General features: G+C 32.0%; 1 protein-coding gene across 6 annotated transcripts in view; it reads right to left on the bottom strand.

Annotated features, from left to right (window-relative positions):
- Window positions 1-6,632: 6,632 nt before the first annotated feature.
- Window positions 6,633-23,828, bottom strand: part of LOC129954149 (regulating synaptic membrane exocytosis protein 1) — a 202,662-nt gene continuing 185,466 nt past the window's right edge. For 5 of the 6 annotated variants that reach the window (XR_008782645.1, XR_008782644.1, XR_008782643.1 and 2 more), the window contains 2 exons: window positions 22,106-23,143; window positions 6,633-13,070 (listed from right to left, as the gene is read on the bottom strand). Coding sequence is in view for 1 of the 6 variants with exons in the window: in XM_056067867.1 (XP_055923842.1) it covers window positions 13,068-13,070; window positions 23,012-23,143 (135 nt within the window). In the remaining 5 variants the exon portion in view is untranslated. The remainder of the gene's footprint in view (window positions 13,071-22,105; window positions 23,144-23,828) is intronic. The other variant, XM_056067867.1, reaches the window with a different exon arrangement.

Raw genomic sequence — 23,828 nt, forward strand, 5'->3', positions numbered from 1 at the left:
ACTAGTCTCACAAATGAAACAAAAAGTAATTTTAAAATATACGGATCACGGAAATCGCGACCAAATCTCTTAATAAAACCCAGAACTCTATTTGCTTTTCTAACTATGAAGTTAATATGTTCATTGAATGTTAGTTTAGGATCTAGGACAACACCTAAGTCAGAAAATACATATACTCTACTTAAAGGACACGAATCAAACATGTAACTAAAAACGATTAGAACTTTCTTGCGTGTAAAACTCATGGTTTTACATTTGTCAACATTTAAAACGAGGCGATTTTTACTGCACCATTTCTTGAATAATATTAAGTCTTCTTGCAAGAGAAGACAGTCAGATGTAGAGTTAATTTTTTGTATATAGGGGTCACGAAAGTCACGAGAAAAACGTTTAATAAAACCTAAAATCTTGTTAGCTTTTTTAACTATAAAGTTATAATGGTCATAGAACGTTAATTTACTGTCAAGAATAACACCTAAATCAGAGAAAACGAAAAGCTTACAAAGGGAGGAAGAATCAAATAAATAGTTATAATCTATAATTGTTTTTTTTTTTGCGTGTAAAACACATAGTTTTACATTTGTCAATATTCAATAAAAGTCGGTTTGTATTGCACCATTCCCTAAAACTATGAAGATCTTCTTGAAGCTGTGAGCAGTCATTAATTGAACTAATAGATTTGAAAATTTTAATGTCATCAGCGTATATTAAAACGGAGGAATTTTTTATAACGGATGTTATGTCATTTATATATAAGATAAATAATAAAGGACCTAAATGGCTACCCTGTGGAACACCAGAGTTGACGTAAAATTGGTCGGAGAATTCATTTCTGAATATAACGCTATAACTTCTGTTCTTAAGATAAGACGAGATCCACGTCAAGAATTTGTCGTTAAACCCTAAGGCCTTAAGTTTATGGACTTAAGTCTTGTGACACAATTTGTCAAAGGCTTTACTGAAATCTGTGAATACGCAATTTACTTGCTTACGATCTTCGAAGGGGAAAGGCAGAAAGAAGTGAAGTGAAGTAGGTTTATAATTGTTGGTTTATTTTGGACGAAACCATGTTGATTTTCACATACAATTGAATTACAATTAAAGGATAACATCTTACAGATAATGGACTCAAATAGTTTGGGAATAACGGAAAGTTTGGCAATCGGCCGGTAATTCGTTATTTCATTCTTAGACTTAGAGTTATAAATGCACTTTTCCATAATAGTGGGAAAATTGAGCTTCTAAGAGATTCATTGAACAAAAAAAACAGAGGAAACGATAAATGAGACAAACATTTTTTTTAAAACACATGATGGTACTCCATCAGGGCCAGGGTGAAAACAGTCATCAAGTTCTGAGACACAACGAACAATTGAATCCTCACATTTTGTCAAGTCAAGTGAGTTAAGGTGTGGATAATTTTGGGCTGGAAAGAACGAATAGGGAATTTGAAAAGAAGGAGGCACGTCGAAAGCATCTTTGAAGAAATTAGCAAACATATTTGAAATTATTCGGGAGTCATGACTTGTTGTGTTATTAAAAGACATAGAGTTTGGGTAACCGTCTGTTTTTCTTTTACTTTTCACGAAATCCCAGAAGTTTTTTGGGGTCTGTTTCAATTCATTTTCAATTTTTATAATATAGTCAGAGTATAGAATATTGGAGAAGTCAATGAAAATATTTTTAAGTACGGAGTAAATCCTTAAGTCTTCTTCTGCTCTAGTTTTACTAAATTTCAGCCATGCCTTATTTCTTTTATTTTTGACGTCTTGAAAAGAGCACAAAACGGGTGTGGTAAACACGCAGCACATTTCATTAAAATGAATGATGGTACAACTTCGGAACCAGGACTAAGACATTCGTTAAGTTGTAGGATACTATTAAGGACAGTATTTTCACTTAAAACGAAATCGATGATTTAAAGTGGTGGAAATTTATAACAGTGGTAGATGTGTAAGCAAAACTTATAGTATTTTAATCTACAAAAGCATCTTTGAAGTAGTTGGCAAACATGTTCGCAATTATTCTCGGCTCATTACTATGTGATGTCGAATCAGTCATTAAGTTAGGGAACCCACATGTTTTCTTCTTACGATTAACGAATTTCCAGAAACTATCAGGATTAATTTTAATGTTTATTTCAATTTTCCAAATGTAGGCATCATATAGGATGTTAGAGTAGTCAATGAATATTTGTTTTATTACAATGAACGTCCTTTAATCATCATCAGTTCATGTTTGATTATACTTTATCCAAGCTTTAACGTGAAAATCAAACCATGGTGGATCACTCAAGTGTTTTCGAGTCTTTTTAAATGGAATCGTATTGTATAAACAGTCAAAAAGACTTAATTAAAAATTGTTACACATATCATCAATATTTGAATTACAAAATAAGTGATCCCAATTCATCGTACATAATAAGTTAAAAAGGTTTTCAAAATTACACCTACTAAAGTTGAATTCTAGTTTGTGGTTATTAGATAGCATATGAGGTGAAGCCATGTTTAAATTAATTAATTATGTCTAATGCAGGATGATGGCGATCTTCGTCAACAATTTTGACAGCAGAAGAAATCACAGCTGTTTGAGAGCATATGGTTTCGGAGAAAAATACCACATCGAGTATTTTCCAAAATATGGTATAATATCAAAATCTTCTACACTGTCTCGCTTAAGCCCTAAATAAAATTTGTTTCATGTCTACACGCAAACGATCATAGTCGAAAACAGGACAACTACTCATTATTTGTTTGTCAATCATCATCTTTGACTAATCGAATATCTCCAACTGCTTTAAAATTGATTAAATTTTGATGATCATTCTGAACAGGAACCTCCTTAACACCACTGTACCGACCTTTATTAACGCCCTTGTTTATTCTATTTTATTTCTTCTTAAACACAGAACTGAGCAAGATTGGACTGGACAAATAAAAATATAAGACAAAAATAAAAATAATTACTTATCTTTTTCATCTTAAAAAAAACTTCCTTTTCCTTTATTATTATAAAACTCCAAATACCTTGATTTTTCTTCCAATTATTTCTTCAGAAACATCTCCAAGTTTTTTCTCCATAATACAGGGTGCGCCAGAGAAACTTACTTATTTGAAAAAATTCCCGCGCGGTGAGTTGGGCGGGTAGATGGGCAAGAGGGGGCGCATCTGGAGGGGGAAGTTCCCAAGTTTGTTTCTCCTTCCAGTCAGTTGCCATCATGCTCTGGTCTAGAGAGCAGCGGGCCTTCGCAGTTGAGAGCTTCTTTTCTAACGGTCGCTCACTTGTTGCTACGCAACGTGCCTTCCGCGCTCGCTTTGAAATTCCTCCTCACAGACTCGTTCCTGGCCGTAATTCAATTCTGTCGTGGGTTAACTTATTTCGGGAGTGTGGAAGTGTCTCTAAACCCAGAAATGGACTTCAACGGACCATCAGAACTCCGGAAAATATCGAAAGAGTGAGGCAGTCAGTTGTGCGTTCTCCCCGGCGTTCGGCTCGCAAACACGCAGCTGCTATGGGAATTTCTGACACCACTGTTCGACGAATTCTCCATAAAGACCTTCAATTTCATCCCTATAAATTGGCTGTTGTGCAAGAATTAACTGAACGCGATTTTGTTGCCCGTCAAAATGCATGTGAAATGCTGATTGACAACCTGCCTGAAGACGCGATCGTTTTTTTCAGTGACGAGGCTCACTTCCACATTTCCGGCTGCGTCAACAAGCAAAACATGCGTTATTGGTGTGGTGTAAATCCGCGTGAGCTTCACCAGAAGCCACTTAATTGTGAGCGAGTTACTGTCTGGTGTGCGATGTCGGTAATGGGAATAATTGGTCCTTTTTTTTTTTTTGAAGAAAACGAACGCGCAGTTACCGTGAATGGAGCTCGTTACAGGAACATGATTGAGGAATTTTTTCTTCCAAGACTCGAAGAAATGAATGTTAGGAACGTGTGGTTTCAGCAAGATGGAGCCACAGCACACACAGCACGAGACTCAATGAATTTGTTGCGACAACATTTCCCCGACCGCCTCATCTCTCTCAGAGGCGATCTCCAATGGCCGGCACGCTCTCCAGATTTGACTCCATGCGATTTCTTTTTATGGGGTTATTTGAAATCCCTGGTTTATGTCGATCGACCACGGACCATAGCACACCTCAAGAACAACATTCGCGACGCCATTGCCAACATACCGATTGATATGCTGCGAAGAGTGGATACGAATTTCAAAAATCGACTTCATCAGTGTATGCGCAATGGGGGTCGCCATTTATCCGATGTCATTTTTAAGACTGCATAAAAAAAAATTGGGATATTGTATTCTCAAATAAAAAAAAAATTAAAACAATAACTGAAGTACTTTTTTTTTATTGACCTTTCAAATAAGTAAGTTTCTCTGGCGCACCCTGTATTAAAAATTCTTAATTGATTATATGATGGCTTAGGATGTATCCCACTTCTGATGAAAGGGCCTAGCAGGACCTTCTTAATAATTTCGAGTCAAAAGGGCTATTGAAGATGTCTACTTTGTTTTGCCCTCATTAACTGTTAAACCCATTTTTGTCGCCTCAATACTCACATCGAAGTGTTCTGTTAAATTGTATCCAACCTTTATTTAGTTTAGCAGGGATGCCAAAGTTAAACATGGCTCTATATAGCTCGTCCCTGTAGATGCTGTCATATGCGGCCTTGAAATCGATGAAAAGATGTTGGGTGTCGATTTGATGTTCTCGGGTTTTTTCCAAGATCTGCTGCAATGTGAATATTTTATCGACTGTGGACTTTCCTGGTCTTAAACTACACTGATAAGGACCTATCAGGTTGTTGACGATAGGCCTTATGACAGAGAAGATTTTATAAAAGATGTTAAGTAGACTGACCCCTCTATAGTTGGAGCTGTTTAGAGGGTCTCCTTGTTTCAGAATGTCCATTGATTTAAAAAAAAACACGACAAATTGCAAATCAAGTTTTTAATATATTTCACAGTTTATTGTCGATTCTCGACGTTCGATTAATGTCGAGATATTAAAATACATAATATTAACATTACTTTCTTTTTGTGTTAATTTTTTTGGTTGATTTTTTAAATTTTCATTTTTGGTTTTTATTCAATATTTAAATAATTCTTGTTCCATTTTTGTATGTTTTGTTTTGTTTTTTGTTTGTTTTTTTTTTTTTTTAATTAATAATAATCATAATAATAATTATAAGAATAATAATAATAATAATCTTTAGCAATCTAAAGATTTATGTTTCATTTTATGTTTTTGTATTTATATTATTTTGTTTTCGTTTAATATATTAATTTTTTTTCATTTTATTTATGAAATTTTAATAATAATAATAATAATTCACATTTTGTGTGTGTGTGTTGTGTAATTTTTAAATTTTTTTGAAGAACACATTTTTACTTTTGGTATGTGTTCAATTTTTGTTTTAAAAATTTTGTTTTAATAACTTTAGTATTTGTTGTTGTTATTTCGTAATTTCTCTATGAGGGAAAAGATTTTAGTTAGTGAATTTAGTTTTCAATGATATTTCATATAAAAAAATTGTTTTACATTTTTTGTTTTTTATTAATTGCTAATTGTAAATGTTCGCCAGTTATAAACAAAAAATAAAGTAAATTAAACTATTCAAATTAAAAGAAACAAAATGTGAGATATATATATATAAAATTAAAACATTTTTTGGATAAGCAAAACACATTTTTGTGAATGATTTCTCTATATGAAATTTCAAATAATATTTTAGGTATTTTAATTTATTTATTTTGTCTATTATTTTTATATTTTTAAATTTGAACATTATTTTTGAAAAGCTGTAAAAAAGTTGTTTGTTTCTGTTAGTAATATATTGTTTTCATTTTCATTAAATGCTTTTATTTTAATAATTTTTGAATTTTGTTGTTATTTTAGAGAAATTGCAATACAATTAACTTATTTTATTTTTTGTTTTTGTTTGAATTAGTAAGTTTTTAATCTGGCAAAGTTATTTTATAATAATATTTGTTTTTAATTTAATAATTAAATTCATAAAACAAAATTTGTGTATTAATATTTTTGTTTTGTTAATTTAAGAAAAAATGTTAATAAATTTATCTTCAGATAATTTAACAATATTTTGTGTATATATAATTATAATTACATTATATAAATTAGGAATAAAATTATACAAATTATAAAAATCTTAAATTTACAAAGCTTTTCCATCATTTAAAAATTTGTTTTTTTCTCTTTGATATATTTCTTTTTGTTTTTGTTTTTATTTTATTTTAATTTATAGTTATAAATATTCTAATGTTTGTGTAGGCATGTGAGTTTAATTTTAGTTTAATTTTATGCGGATTTCTTAAAATAATCATATTTTATTTATCAAATTTCCTCCGATTTGGTAAAAACTTTCTTTGTTATTTTTTGTTGTTTTTATTTTTACAAATTGTTTAGTATCAATTTTAAACATAGCATTTTTGACTATTTTTGGTTTTATTTAATATTTACAGCAGATTAAGCTTAACTTAAACTATATTAATTTATGTTTATTATATTTGATGATATTATGTTTTTTTTTTATTAAATTGATATCAAGATATTTACAAACAAGTGTACTTTTTATTAGTGTTGCGAAAAATTTCGTTATATATTAATATTTTTGGTTTTTTGTTAATTTGTTCATAGTTTAAAATCATGAGCTTTGTTTTTGTTTAAGAAAAAGACAAAATTTGTTTTGTTTGAAAGATATTTCGAAAACAAAATTCAGAAAAAATTATAATAGTTTTGATCCTTAAAACAGTTATTTGTTTGAAGTCAATAGAACCCTCTTCAAGTAGTTAAAAAAGTTGAAATTAAGAACAATGTACGATTAATGAATTTTTTCCGATACGAAAACATTTAAAAATACAGGGTTGCTAAAAATAGATGAGTTTTTCTGGACGAAGGCTGAGTGAGAGTAAGTCGGAAAGATCTTATTCGATCCATTAGATAATGCCATTTTATTCCACAATGGAGTGTCCTAAACCGTGTGTGCGCGTACTACAAACTAATCGGTAGTAAAAGTTCAGAATTAATGTTAAAATGGCCCTCACGGTACGGTTGCCTATCGAAAAGCAATTATGAGATGGATCACAGCTTTCGGAAAAAGTAAAAAAACAACCTGGACTCGTACGTATTGTTACAACTCCCGAAAATACAGAAAGGGTAAGAGGCGCTGTTCTCCAAAGCTCGTTGATCAAATAAGCTCAGGGTTTACAAGTTAATAGTTCTTAGTTTCAAAGCATCGTCAAGCTTGAGTTAAACTATCATCCTTATAAGATGACACAATTGTTCAAAAGTTAAAATTTACTGATTATCACCAACTTTCAGAAATTGTGTTTTATTTTTGTATAATAAGCACACACTCAAAAAGGAATATTACTACGCTTATTGTGCTGAGACACAGTTTGAGCACTTGAAAGAGTAGAGAGGGTTTAAAAGGAGATGTCGATGCACATTGTTTTTGAATTCCTGAATATTGCAATGACTAGGAAAGACAGAGTGTGGTAAGGCATTCCACATTCACGTAGTACGGCTAAAGAACAAATCTCTGTATTTGACAGTACGGCCGAGGTTGGACTCGAAGGTATACTGATGAGCATTCCTAGAAGCGCGAGTATTACGGTTGAACTGTTTAAGGGGAGGAATGTAGCTGGCTACTTCACTAGACCATAAACCGTTAAAATAACGATAAAAAAGGGACAGACAAGAGATAATATTATCATTTTAAAGCTCTACGTTCAAAACTATCCAAGAGGCTTACGTAAGTTAAAGGAACACCAGCCCAGAGATGGGAGTTATACTCAAGCCTTGGACGTATATAAGTCTTGTAGATAACAGCCAGATCAGAAGGGGTGATTTGCGGCATTTTTGGCAACATCTCGTATGTGATCATTCCACAAGAGGTGGTTGGTGACACACATACCGAGAATATCGAGGTGTTCAGTCTCATTGATGCAAGTGCCATTTATGAATAATGGCAAGGATGGTATATTTCGCTTTAACGATACAAGACAGAACTACGTTTTCGAAGCATTAAATTGCACGCGGTTTTTTAATTCCCATTGAACAATGCTGTTTTGGTCGGAATTAAATGAGCTTATCATATTTTGTCGTTGCAGTTCCACATCCGAAGAATAGGGATGTGAGTCTGAAAACGAATATGAAAAGCTAAGAGTACTATTGTCAGCGAAACAATGTATTGGATTACAAATAGGAGATCCTAAATAAAAATGAGAAAGAGTGTTGGAGATAGAACATAGCCCTGTGGTACACTAACATTAATTTTATGGTTTTAGACTTCCATCCAAAACTACTTGTATTGAACGATCCGAAAATAAATTACTAATCCAATGAAGCAGAGACTCATGAAAACCGAAAGCACGCATTTTCGATAAGAGAGCCTGATGCCAAACCCTATCAAATGCTTTTGAAGTATCGAGTGCAGTAATCTTACTTTCTCCAAAGCGATGTAAAGATTTGTTGCACTTTTTGGTGAGATGAACCATGAGATCACCAGTGGACCTATTGCTTCGAAAGCCGTATTGACGGTCATTAAGAAGCTTTCGATCTTCAAGATATTTCTTCAGCTGATAATTAATCAGCGTTTACATGGCCTTGGAAAGAAAGGACGTAAGTGCAATCGGTCGGTAATTAGAGGGTGATGAAGATTCGCCTTTTTTGGGGATGGGCTGTACAAATGCAGTTTTCCATTCGCTCGGAACGAAACCTGAGAAGTAGGACCGATGAAAAAGCTAACGTTGTGGTTTTGCCAGCGTTGTAGAACACCTCTTCAGAACAATAGCAGGATACCATCCAGAGCAGCGGATTTATGTGTGTTTAGATTTTCAAGGACTCTTGCCACAGTACGAGTGTGAAATAAGATTGGTCCCATAGAATCACTAACTCGTTCAAGTACAGGCGGAGCCATAACACTGACTGGCAGCGTAGAATTGGCGGTGAACTGACTAGCAAAGAGTTAGGCTTTCTTTAAAGAGCTAACAAGAGGAGTGTCATTGACAACGAGCGTCAGAACCATGTTTTTTACAAATGATTACAAATTTGTACTGCCTTTGGCACATTGCAGTATTTTTTGCAGTAACTTTTGTTCATATAAAAATTTGGTCCGTTGAATATGGACGTTGCAGGCCTTCCTGGCTTGTTTGAACTTTTTCCGAATTTCGTCACAAACGGTTGGCTTTATAGCAACGGAGACTTAACTTTTTGACTCTAATAACCTCTTTACAGCTCGCATCAAACAAAGCGTTTTCATTGGGTCTGATACTTTCAACCCTGTTCGGTATAAAAGTTCTCATTCCCAGGAGAATTAAACTTGTGATGATATCAGCGCTGGCGTCAACGTGACTATAGAGGAAGCATAGTGACCAGTTAAAGATCCTGAAGCGATTATTGAGACCGTCCCAATTGGCTTTCACGTATTGCCAAACGGTTCTTTTAGGAACTCTTCCTTTAACTGAACAGTTTTGACACGAGAAATTTGCTGATATGACACAAGGTCAGATATGCCTAGAGGAGATAGAACACTAACAGTGTACTTATCAGGGTCAGAGGTAAGAAACAAGTCAAGAGTGTTTTCTGCTCGACCTTCAACGTCCAATATTCGGGTGATCCCGTTGACCAGCTGAGTTAAGTAGTTCAACTTAGCGAAGATTTCTGCACAAACTCCATCGGGTGTTGTATGGCCTAAATGTCGAAGCCATGAACAACGATTTCAGTGCGCGGATAGGACGAAACAATTCTTTGGATGGAATCAGACAAAGCATCAAATTCACGAGAAGTTGATACTCTGTCTAAATTTGGGTTTCGATAACGGACGCAGTAGTGAACGATTTGCTTATTTACGGAGAATTTTAACCACACATAATTAAAAAAGGCATTGGTACAAAGACCATATTGTGGTTAGAGCTGATAAGCAACATCATTCCTAATGTATAAAGCGAGACCATGGTGGGAAAGAATAAAGACACCAAGCTTTACCCATGAATACAAAATTCAGCAGGATCGGAATCCTCACCTACTTCGGTTTTACTTAGGAGATGCTCTTCCTTATTTAAATGTCTGGTTTCAAACAGATGAAGCACCCCCTCACAGTGGGTCGCCACAATGAACGTTGTACGCGAGATGTTCCTCGTCCGACTCATTTTACGTTTTGGAGATATGAATTGGACTTCTGCATCACTTGACTTGAAGGTGTGCGAATTTTTCCTTTGGGGTTATATGAAGTCACGGGCTTACGAGTCAAAACCATTAACACTAGACGAACTTAAGGATGCAATAAAAACGAAAATTGCATAAATAGACGAAGACTTTCTTCAAAGCGTTCACTCAAATTTGTTGCATCGACTTTCTTCGTGCTACAAAACAAGATGGACGTCCTATGCTAGATGTTTCAAAACTATTTGTTTCTGTCAATATTGCCGTGAACCACTCTTTATATATATTTTTTATACTTAGGATGACGTTAACGCTTTCATGTTCGATGTTGAAACATGATCTACATTTCCTAACCTCAAAAAATGAAGATGTAAACTCGGTTTACAACCATGTTCCAAATATCGATCGTAAGTGAATTGAAATCACTTTCAATTTTACGTGAAATGAAATTGCATGTTCTTCAATTCGATCGATTTTGAAAACTTCGAAATTGCTTCGAACTGTCAGAACTGAAGGATAATCCATATTTATTCTGTTTCTGAAGTAAAATGTTTGCTGTTTTGAAGATGGATGCAATATTATTGACAATTTTAAGTGAAATCAATTCAAGAGAAAAAATAAAAGACGAATTTTGCCAAACAAATCAAATATATTGGATTTACCTGACACAATGTAAGTGTGCGAAAATTATGTAGAATTGTTCTGATAAATAAAGTAAATTCTTGATTTCACCTTTAAAGCTTTCATAATAATTTTAAATTAAGCAAAGACGATTTTGTATATGTTCTTAGGGAAATAGAACCTTTTACTTGCTGCAACCCGCCGATTCTTAGCAGAAGGAAGCTATCAAAGATCAATTCATACAAATAAAAAATGTGATTTGAATGCGATCAAAAAATGGGACGAACGGAAATACAGAATATAGATTTGCATGTTTGAAAACCTAATTTAAAATAACGAACTGTGGAACACCCAAACTCACTTCCACAAAGTGTATTCTCAATAAGTGAAATGCAGAACATGAGCATCAAATATTGACTTTTGAAATGAGTCCTCATTGATTGTTTATTTTTCCAAATAAAACGACACTATGAGTGAATAATTATTGATGCAGAAAATATCTAATATTGACTTTACTCCACACAAATATTAGAGTAGTTTTATATAAAAAGAAAGAACAATTTATCAACTATCCTTTTCATTCAACTCCACTCACAATTCAAAATTTATTACTATCGGTAATAATTGAAGAATGGAATGATTTAAAAAAAAATTAAAAAAGGATAATTTGACAAGAAATGATGTTTTCGAAATATTTTCAACCAAAAACGATGTTTTCCGCAAAAACATAAAAATCTAAACATTCTATCTAAACAAAATTGTTTTGAAATTTTGTATCTTTTAAAATAAAATTATTTTTTATTTTTGTTATCAGCAAAGTGGAATATATCTCTTCATGCATATAATATATGTTTTATGTTTCATCTCAAGCAGGTATCATTTTTACAGCTCATTCTATGTTAGGTACTTATTTTCTTAGTTTTTGTTTTTCTTCTTGTATTAAATTTTGTTTTCTTAAATTTAATTATAAAAATTATACAAGTTTTGCTTTTGTTTTCTTTTTGTTTTAGGAAAGGGAAATTATTTATCAATGCTAAATTTTGTTTGCATTTTGAGGCAGAAGGAGTATGATCTCTTTTCAAAATTTGCAAATATATTAATTTTTGTTGCTATTTTTTGTTAATAAAAATAATTAATTTTCTCTGAACTACTCTTTGGCTGATAATATTTTTCTTTTCAAATTAGAAAAATCACAAACATTTAATTGATATTTCAGGAAATATGGAAAGATAATGAAATACTTTAATTATAAAAACAAAATTAAATTTAAAAAATTAAGGAGTACATAGCTTTATACGTATAGATTTTTTGTATAAAAACATTCTTGCAGACTGGCAGTCGCACTTTTATTTGTTTTGTATTACAAAACATTTTATTTATAGTAATTTGTATTTATTTTTGTTAAATGTTTTAATGTTAAATAATCATATTAATGTATTTAAACTTTTGTCGGAAGGCTCGATGTTTTACTTATGTCAATGAAAATTATTATTATTTTTGTTTGTTTATTTTGGTATTAAAAAGAATTAGAATAATGTTTGTTAATTTTAAATTCTAGAAATATTTTAAATAAATGTTTAGGTATACTTGGATGCTGTTCTCTTCCGCATTGTTTTATTATATAGGTTTTTGTCTACCCAAATAGTAGGTACTTGGCTACTAATACACTGATAGGCATATCAGGTATTTCTTTTATATATATTTCGTAACATAAATAATTATTGTTTTAAGTATTTATAATTTATATATTTACAAATATTTTTGTTTTGGAAATTATTGCCTAAAATAAATAAAATAAGAACAAAACACATTAGTATTGTACTGGTCTCTGTTTTGTTTTTTATAATTTGTTGTTCTTTTGTTTTTCATCAATAAAAATTGAAAAATAGTTCTACTTTAAACAAATTATTTAAGAAATATGTTAATTTTTTCCCTTTTTATGCAGTTTTGTGGCTGCATGTATCTATGGATGTTGGTATTGACTCCCATAATAATCCCATAATTCCATGCGAATAAATGCGTTTCTTTTGTTGATATTTACACAAAAATGAGACTTTGACTCCACTTTTCTTTTTATTTGTGTAAAAAAAGAAATAAGTAAATATTTTTAGTTGAAAAGTTATTTTGTTGTATATTTTTGTATTTCGTAGAGCAAAACATGTCATGTCGTAAATGCAATGTTTAGATTTGCATTTAGAGTTTATCCTGCGAGATATTAATCCATGTCTTTGATTTCTCTTTGGATTACTGAAAAATATAATAGTTTTTTGTTTTAATATCAAGCAATTAAATTAGTTAATATTATTGTGTTTTTAATTGTTTTAAAAAATACAGTTTAGTATAAAAAATTGAATGCAAAATGACGACTTTAGGGAAGATAAAATATGACAGCTGCTTAAGCTCCTTGCTTGAAGCGTTATTAATATAAATATAATAAGTATTTATTTATTTCAATGCTTTAATAGTTTTTTTTTTTTATTCAGCATTAATAAGTTCATGTGGAGCATTTGTTTAAAGCTTAATATATAGCTAGAAAACAATAAATCCAATTAGATTATAGTAAATTATTAATTGATTATATTGTAAAATATACACAATAACTGTCCCAAAAAAGTTAACTTAGAGCTTGATGAATGAACATTTACCATCGGACAGGTAAATATTCGAATAAGGGGTAACATTTAAATAATATTTGCATAGGTTTTCAAAATTACAAAGTTAATATATAAAGTATTTTACAAAAAAAAAAAAAAAGAATATATGTGAACACAGAACCATACCAAATGCCTACGTCTTTTTGAATTAATATCAATCTATGTTCCATGTCTATAAGCTTTATTATTCCAAGGAGCCCACACTACAAATTTTAACAGCAATGAAATTTTGTTAAGAACTATTTTATATTTTAATGAAGCGCATTTGAATATTGATTTTTTAAATTTAAATCGAAATAAATTTAAACTGATGTACTATATTTATTTACATTTTAATTTGGCGTATATCTGTTAAATGTAATATTGCTGGTAGATTAAATAAATAAATAAAGAAAAAAGAGGCTGGGATGTGACCTACACTGATAACTTCCCATCCTGTCTATCGATTTGTCTTGCTAAAAGTTTGTAGGTTTTCGTGTTCGGTTAAGAAAGTTGTGAGTTGAATTCTTTTAAAAAAATTTTAAAACTACCAATAGTTTGATTTCGAAATTACTTTTTTGTTAACGAGATTTTTAGTCGGAAACCAATTTTTACCAATTTCAGTAGCATTTCTTAAAAACAATTATTTCTTATATAAATAAATACAAATTGGATGAATCAAATTAATTGCAAGTCAATATCTTCTATTATACACGAGATATCGAAAACCGAACACCAATTTTTACCAATTTTGCGTACTATTTTTGTAGATTTTAATTTTTAATGAAAAAACTGACTGTTGGATTTTTATAAAAATGTGCTGAACATCGAAAACAATATTTTCTGTGAGATAAAAGAAGTTTGCAGCCAATATTTTTATTTTTTGAGAAGCTATTTAAATAGAAGGTACATTTTTATCAAGTTTTAGTATCTATTGTTTTTTGTAGTTTTTTATTTTTTGTTAAAACAAATTTTATGGAATGTAGAAAAAAATATTTTCTATAAGATAAAATTAGTTAAAAACCAATATCTCAATTTTGAAAAGATATTTGCGTCAAAATCAATCTGTACCAACTTTTATTAATTTTTGTTTAGTTTTATTTTTTTTTATAAAAAAAACTGTCAGTTCGATTTTTCTCAAAATTTTTCTGAATATTGACAACGAAATTTTTTAAAAGATAAAATTAGTAGTCTTGAAAAGATATTTGAACTGAAAGTCGATTTTTACCAACTTTTAGCAATGTTTTTTAGGTTTTTATTTTTGGGTAAAAAACTGTCAATATGATTTTTCTCAAAATTCTAAAAGTAGTTTAAAGCCAATATCTTAAAGTTTTGAAAAGATAATTGAGTAAAAAATTAATTTTTAACAACTTTTATTAATTTTTTGTTTGGGCTTTTATTTTTGTTGTCCATTCGATTATTCTTAAAATCTTACCAGATGTTAAAAACGTTATTTTTCGTTGCACAAAATTGTTTTGGAGATAAACCCATTTTTCGTTCGTAAGATTTTCGAGGTGAAAACATTTTTTGTTCAGTTTTTTTTTTTTTATTTATAAAAAAACCGTTAATTAATTAATACTTGTATAATATCACGTTACAATACATAATATAAAATTTAATTTAAGTCTCTAGCGTTTTTGGTTCGTGAGATATTTAGGGTTTACCAAAATGTTCACCTTTTTTTTAAAACTGCTGTGGTAACAAAAACCAAACACGCAACTTTTTTGGGAGCCCTTTCTGCATTTTTCTGTATTATTATCGGTATGACAAAATTTATTTGAAGTATCTTGAGCTATGGACGACGAAAAGAACGTACGTACACACTACACACGCACGCACAAACATTTTTCTAAAAACGTTTCATCTCGACTCTAGTGACCTTGAAACGTCGAGAAATGTCAAAATTTGCAATTTGACAAATCGGACCCATTACAATAACTTTCTATGTTAAGTTAAAAATAAACTCGAATGACCATCAGCACAGCACACGTTCGGTAGATGGGCACAAAACGATCCCTAATTTTCACAAGAAATTTTTTCTTAACGATGAAATTTATTTTTGGTTGAATGAGTTCATTGGGAAGCGAATTCGTCATATTTGGAAAGATCGTAATTAATAAGCCATTGTTGAAATGCACAGTTACATCGTTAAGCCGCGGGGGCTTAAAGTGGTCTGACTGCTAGAATTTATTCAAGCCAGTCGCGAGGGGCCAACCGAAAATATTTCTAACACATGATAGTAAACCTTTTTACGTGCGACATATAGGAACTATATGTCAAGTTTTGCATTTCAAACTTAGAAGTTAAGGTTTTGAGCAAATTCGCTATAGGCGTTTTTTCATTTTTTTAATATCAAAACTAACAGGGGCACCATACAATTTTTTTGGTCAAAAAACGAAAATTCGAATTTTCTCAAAGACAAACCGATAGATTTTTTTAAAAATTTTTCTAAAATTTTATTTTTTAACTTGGCTTCTTTTAATACGAAAAACATATTTTTGTATTGCTCAAGAAAGGTACCACTCGTAGAACCGTTAATTTGTTTCTTAATTTGAAAAATCAAGGGTTTTCTGGTTTATGAAATGGCATTTAAATTTTTGAAGACAAACTTGTTTTTCAGTTAAAATTTTTAATCTTAAAATAGTTTTCTTTTTTATTATTATTTTAGCTGTGCATGAGCCCGAAAGAGCGCATTATTTTGACAAAATTTTAATTACAATTCTATCTTTTATCGAAATTAATGTATTTGGTACATATTTATGTATTTTTATAACAATAACTATTGTAAATACCAACGATGGCCGTCCGTGTAGCGCCACTTTATCGGATTAACGAATATGATGTTTTTAATCAAGAATCTATTTTGAAGTATCTATCAAGAAGTATTATCTTGGTACCTTTGTATATGTCAATGAACTATTCTTTATTCGTTTTAGACACCTGCCTAACTACACAACCAATAGGCGATCGCTTTACAGTTTAAACATACATGTTTTTCCTCTTTCATATCTTCAGATAATTTATTTTCCATCCTGGTTTTTCAAATATGAAATTAAAATAAAGCTATTTAAAAAAAGCTTTGAACGAAACAGTTGTTTTAGTTAAGTATGCTTACAAGTATTTTTATTTCGGGGTGAAATGTCCTAGGATGAGTTGTGCCTTGGGATCAATCACAAGTTTTTTGACAAATCAAATGACAAACTTACTTTACAAGTATATTTTTAAATCTTATGTATGTACTTCTTTAAACAGAGTCATTGCATTAAGGATCAATTTCGTGCGACCCAGTCGCAGGTCTTGGGTTTAATCCCTGCTTATGCCATCCAAAGTTTTTTACGGGTAATGCCTCTTGCGAGGAATTGACAAATCCCCAAAAAGCCGGATTAGTCTTTAAATTTATTTTAAGGTCCCTCTATTCCTGATATTAGAACTCGCGCACAGAAATGGTTGAGAGTTATAAGTCACTGCGCACTAGTTCCCAACATTAGCAGCATCAATTTTTTTATTTTATATTTTCTGATTAATTTGAGAGCTAACAACTAAAGGTAGAAACTATTACAACAGACGTTTCAGCTAGAATTTATTCAAGCTTCTCCGTGTTATGTGCAAATAGATACGGGATTATTTCAAATTCAAACGTCTGGCAGGCTTTTTAAAATAATTTTTCGCTTTTTTGCTATAAGGTATTTGAATTATTTGTGTATTAGTTTTGGTAAAAGGTTTTGTGCGTTACATAGCTTCAAATTTTGTAAGTTAAAAGTGAAAACCTTGTACGAAGAAACCTTTCGATATTTCGAAAAGTTTTTTTACATAAATGATTTTGACATTTTGTTAGTAGAAACATTTGTTTGCAAGTTAATGAAGCACCATGTAAGTTGTTTTACAAAACTTGCAAACCATCTCGGAAAAAAACATTTTAAAAGCATTAAAAGTTAGTCAAAAGTGTTATACATTCTGGTAAACCTTAAAGCACGTTTTGAAGGTAGAAACTATTGAACTATATTGGGCTCAAGGGTGAACTTTCAGTTAGACAACGGCCACCTTTCATTTTAAGAGCTCTCTTTTGAATTCATTCCAAGAGACTCAAGTGGATTATATTTATTAGCACCTGCCCAAATATGGGAAATTATAAATTATAGCCAGATCAGAAGGGGTAAGAAACCTTCTTGCATCGTCGGAGAAAACCTAAACACTTATTACTGTTTTTGGCGAATTCAAATATGTGATCACTCCACAACAGGTGGTTTGTAATGCACATACCTAAGACTGATAGCTGTTCAGTCTCCTCAATGCAGGTACCACTCATGGATAGTGGCATTGGGGAGGGTTACTTTTTTGCGACAGTAGACAGTCGAAGTATTAAATTCTACACGGTTTTTGATTCCCCTTAGCACAATTCTGTCAAGATCAGAATTTAATGAGCTTCGCATACGCTGCCGTTGTTAGTCCACATCGGAAGAACAACGATGAGAATCTAAAAACGAATATGAAAAGATGAAGGTGCTGTCATCAGCGAAAAAATTTAGTGAGTTAGAAGTTTCAGGCAAAAGGTCATTTATAAAAATAAGGAAGAGCGTCGGAAACAAAACGGAGCCCTGGGCACACCAGCGTTTATTTTGTGAATATCAGATTTGGACCCGTCCAATAATAATTGAATTGAACGATCCGAAATGTAATTTTTAACCAAACGAAGAAAAGATTCATCAATACCAAATGCACTCACTTTCGATAAGAGAGCTTGATGCCGAACTCTATCAAAATGCTTTTGTAATATCATGTGCAATAATCTTACTTCCTCCAAAACGATATAAAGATTTCTTTCACTGTTCGGTGAGATAAACCATGAGATCACCAGTGGATCTATTGCAAGGAAAGCCATACTGCCGATCATTAAGAAGACTCCGTTCTTCAAGATATTTATTTAGCTGAAAATTGATAAGCGTTTCCATGACCTTGGAAAGAAGGGACGTAAGTGCAATTGGACGAGGAGGTTTCGCCTTTTTTAGGGAAAAGCTGGACAAATTTGGTTTTCCATCCACTCGAGAAGAGACCTGTAGAATAGGACAGATGGAGAAACTTACGCAGTGGTTGAAGAGGTTTAAGAACACTTCTTCAGAATAATAGTGAGGATACTATCCGGGCCAGTGGATTTGTGAATGTCAAGATTTTTAAGTACAGGTGGAGTCATGTCACTCACTGGCAGCATCGAATTAACACCAAACTGTGCTGCAAGCAAATTGGCTTTATCAATCGAGCTTACATATGGAGTCTCATCGGAAATGAGTGTCGGAACCGACGAAGACGTAGTGTTACGCATATTTTTAACAAATGACCAGACATTTTTACTACCTTTAGGTAATTTTAGTATTTTTGCCCTAATTTCTGGTCAAACAAAAACTTGGATCATCGAATATGAGCGTTACAAGTATTTCTAGCTTGTTTGAACTTATTTCGGTTTATTTCCTGAGTGGGGTTGGCTTTATAAATCCGGAAACTTACATCTCTATACCTAATAACCTCTTTACAGCTTGAATCAAACCATGAGTTTTCTTTGAGTTTGATAGATTTCACCCTATTCGGGATAAAAATGTATCATTCCACAAACAGTTAAGTTTGTAATCCTATCTGCACTTGCATCCACGTCACTATCGAGGAAGCATAGTGACCAGTTAAAGTTCCTGAAGAATTCATTAAGACCGTCCCAGTTTGCTTTTTCATATTGTCAAACGGTTCTCGTAGGGGTTTTACTTTAACTGGCGTTTTTTGGGCCTAAGAAATTGGCAGATATGCTGTAAGTGAAAGTGTTGCCAAAGACCCAAATGTGTTGATTCGTCGTTGTTCTCAGGAATTAGGACAGGCTTATGGCATATTATGGCGTATTTTGCATTTGGATCTACACTTACATCCGTTTAAAATCAAGCTCACATAACAACTGAAGCCAGCTGACCATTCACAACGTCGTAGATACGTCGAATGGGTGCTACAACAACAGGCGGTGATGGATGTCGATTTTATGAACAAAATTTACTTCTGCAACGAAATACATTTCTCACTCCTTCGGTATGTTAACAAACAAACTTGTCGTATTTAGGGTTCTGTCGACTGTCACCCTCAATTCGGGACATTATGTTTATATGATAACCTACTTTTTTACCTGCTATTGAAGAATACGACTTGGAAAATATGTGGCTTTAAAAAGACGGTGCCATATGCCACACAATTCGATCCAATATGGTCTTAATGCAAGAGACATTTCCTAGCCGCTTAATTTCTCGTAGCGGCGATATAAACTGACCATCAAGATCATGCGATTTCACTCAGCTGAACTTTTTTTCTGCTTCTAGGTGAGAAAGAATATGTTAATATAAACCAACATTCGTCAAGTTATGGCTGAGGTACCGCCCAATATTTGTCAAAAAGTGTTCAAGGGAGGAGCAATACTAATTAGAGATCTAGGGCTTAGTGCCTTACAACTCTCAAATATTTCTGTGTGCGTGTGTGCGAGTAATGTTGTCAGGGATGGTGGGGACCTACAGTTTTAAGCCGAATCCGAACGGCTTATTTAAGCAACATGACAAGAATTACTCTTGGAGGATTTGTCAATTTCTCGCAAGAGGCAATACCCGTGAAAAAAAGCTTAGGTGGGCACAAGGATTGAACCCAAGACCTCTCACATGACAGTTCTTTGCACTCAGTATCTCACCCAGCCGCGGGTACTACTTTTTCTTAAAAAGCATTAAGTAAAATTTTAAATTTTTTTTGGACACATACGAGGTGTGTTTAATATTTATTTATTCGTTTACATCAATGTTGCTCCTTCAAAGTAGTCCCCCTAGATATAATTCACTTATGTAAGCGTTTTTCCCAATCTTCGAAGCACTCTTGATATTCACTTTTTGATATGTCCTTGAGCATTCTCAGTGATTCGGCCTTTATTTCTTCAATCGAGGAAAAACGCCCTCCTTTCATGGGTCTCTTTAACTTTAGGAACAGGAAAAAGGCACACGGAGCCATATCTAGTGAATATGGAGGTTGGGGCATGATACGGTATTGTTTTTGGCCAAAAATTACAAACAAGCAAAGACAAGTGAGCAGGTGCGTTATCGTGGTGCAAAAGCCATGAATTGTTTTTCCATAAATCTGAGGGTTTTTTCGGATTGCTGTGCGCAAACGCAGCACAACTTCAAGGTAATACTCCTTATTAACCATACGACCTTTTGGTTAGAACTCTTGATGCACTATGCCATTATAATCGAAGAAAACAGTAAGCAGAAGCTTTACGTTTGATCGACCTTGATGTGCTTTTTTCGTTGGTGACGTTGGATACTTCCAGGTAGACGATTGTGCTTTGGTTTCGATATCATAACCGTACACCCATGTTTCATGACCATTGCAAGCAAACTTGGATCGCCTTTGACGGCATTTAACAGCTCCTGAGCGATTTTCATGCGTTTTGTTGGTCAAACATGGTTTAAACAAGCAAAAATCACCGAGCTCATAAAAACACGTCGACTTTGGCAACTACTACAGACAAAGTAAATAGTGAATGTAGCTGAAAATTGCATCATACTTTAGGGACATGTATAACAACACAACAAAACAAAATTTTACCTTCGGACTCTCCAGACCCGGGAAATGTAAAAATTCCCGGTAAATGATGTTCTATACATAAACTAAAAGTTCAGGGTAACACTGTCCTGCTAATATTTGTTGACAATTTAGTTTTAACAATAAAAATAGTTGTACCGATATTAGGTGAAGAGTTTGTTGAAAAAATCCATGTATTCGATTTTAAATTGTAAAGGTTTTAAAAATCCTTAGACTAATTTATTATTTCGGATGCTGCCCTAACAAACACATTGGCTTAAAAGCTTACTAAAATTAACTTATTAAAATATATGATGCTCTACGCATTCTTTCTATAAACAGCGAATAATAGAAACAAAAATGAAGAAAATAGGAAAACGAAATAGCTGTGAAGTCCTGTACGCTGCAGGAAGAACAGAACAGTACACTATATTGAAGCTGCGTTGGCATTTGCGTTGGCGCTAGAGGGCGTGCCGATTGCTAAGCGGCCGAATTAAACAATTTCTTGAGCAAGCAAGTTTCTTCATTTTAGAACTATATATGCATTTAATATATTATTAAAAAGCAAAATATTATTTTTATACAATATTCTTGTAGACGACGGATTGTACTTAGATTTGTTCGCTTTGGGATTGTTCTAGATCAAAGATTAGGTCATCCGTCAACACTATATTGGCCTTCGAACGTCCCTATAAATGTAAATGTCATAAGTTTAAACGTTATTATTTTAAATAAATAAATACATATTTAGAAAGTCGTCACTTTGCAATTAATATAAGAATACTTAGTTTTATATATATGTAACTAAATCTAGCAGTTTCACATTAACACGAGTATAAAATTGTATAAGTACATTATTTACATTTTATAATAATAATTGTTGTGTAATAAATAATTATTAAAAAGTAATTACAAAGGATCGAATATAATGAAAAATGAAATGAAATGCCAGGCAAATAAAGAAAAAGATAAAAATGACGAAAAGAAAAACCACAAGGTTGACGCCAAACTACAAAAGTTTTATTTTGTTTTTGAAAACATGCATTAATGACGAGGACATACCCATAAACAAATGCTGAATGTTAAGCCGGTCGATGAGTAATATTTATGAAAGTTTTATTAGAATAGTTAAAAGTTTTTGTTTTTGGTTTTTGTTTTTGCTTGTTTTGTTTTATAAGTGCGTTAAGGAAGTCGGATTTTCCGTAATGTAAAAGCTTTTTCCATACTTTTTTTAAGTTTAGTTTAAAACATGAACATGTAGGCATATACCTTTATTTTTAGTAGCTGAAGAAAGATCTTAAGCTTTCGGGTAAAATCTTAGTTTATTAATATAATTTTCTTTTTGATTTTTCATATTATAGTTTTTTAGTAATCTTGTAAATATATATATTTTATGTATGAAATGTATATATGAAAATAATTTTTTTTGTGTCATATTTTTGTATTTTCAATAGGATCACTTTTTAGAATAAATCTTTTGTTTTTGTTTTTGAGTGTTTAACTGTAGCGAACGGAAGCAAGATCACAAATATTTTGTTATTACTTTGTTTTTAGTTTGATATAATTTTAATTGGCCAATTATTGAAAGTTGATTTTTTTGGTTTTGTTTTATTTTGTTATGATGTGGTGCATTTTTCTACGTAAGATTTTGAAATTCTACTATATGTAAACATGTTTAAAAAACAGGTAAAAATATAAACACAAACAAAAACTAAATCAAATAAATTAAATTGATAGTTTAGTATTTTTCATATTTTGTTTGTCTATTAAAATTCTACTCTAGAATGTAAATTTCTCGTTTTGTTTGGTATTTCTGCACACAAGAGGGCGCGATGATATAACTCTAAGTGTGATTGAAATGCTATCTAGATTTTGTTTTTATTTAGTTAAGTAATTTTATAATTTAAGTGAATCAAGTGATGCTAGTGATGAGCGCCTAGATAGACTTAAATTTGTAGGACAACTGACCAGTGACGTTGTTCCAAAGAGTTTGTACCAGCCGATCACGATGTTTGATAAATTTAAGTCATCGAGCATTATTTGTGCCACTCCCATAAAGACCTTTTTCTCAATCCGTCCATAATCACCCCAAACGGTCACCTAGAAATAAATATATAATTAAAGAAATATAAGACACAGAAACAATGAATTGCTTAAGTCAAAAGTAAAATTAATAGATTAATTATGAAATTGAGCTTGGTTCAAATTGTTTAGTAAAATTTTCTTCAATCGGCGCGGGTAAATTTGGGCGGACCATGGCGGCCATTTTGTTTTGGTGACATGTATTAAATCTTTTGCTTTCTATTCAGTTGTGTCTATTTTTTGATACGCCAAATAGTTTTAAAGATAAACCCGAAAAACCGAAAAAACCGTTTGTCTACCTTATAAACTATAACAGATACGAAAAAAATCATATACAATTTTTTTTTATGAAATCAAATGAGCTTTAATTTTGTAGAACATAATTTTTTGATACTATACTCGAAATAGTTTTCGATCTAACATTGGATTCGTGGGGACTTTTTTTTTGTGGGGCAAGTTTTAAAACTGTTGGATTTTTTTTGAGGTGAAAACCTTTATTAACTGCACTATATGCCAAATTATCATGGCAAATTAGTCGATTGAACAGCACATTGAAATGATAAAACTCTATTATCAAAATGAGAATTCAGAATCGGCCGAAAAAATCGCCGCGATAAATGAAAGTTTATAGCAAAACCTGAGGCAGTCTATTTCTCGCCTTGACAAGAACGCAACCTTTTGCAGACTTCAACTTGGGCAATTT

This window comes from Eupeodes corollae, chromosome 1, assembly GCF_945859685.1.
Source record: "Eupeodes corollae chromosome 1, idEupCoro1.1, whole genome shotgun sequence".
NCBI classification, from domain to species: Eukaryota; Metazoa; Arthropoda; class Insecta; order Diptera; family Syrphidae; genus Eupeodes; species Eupeodes corollae.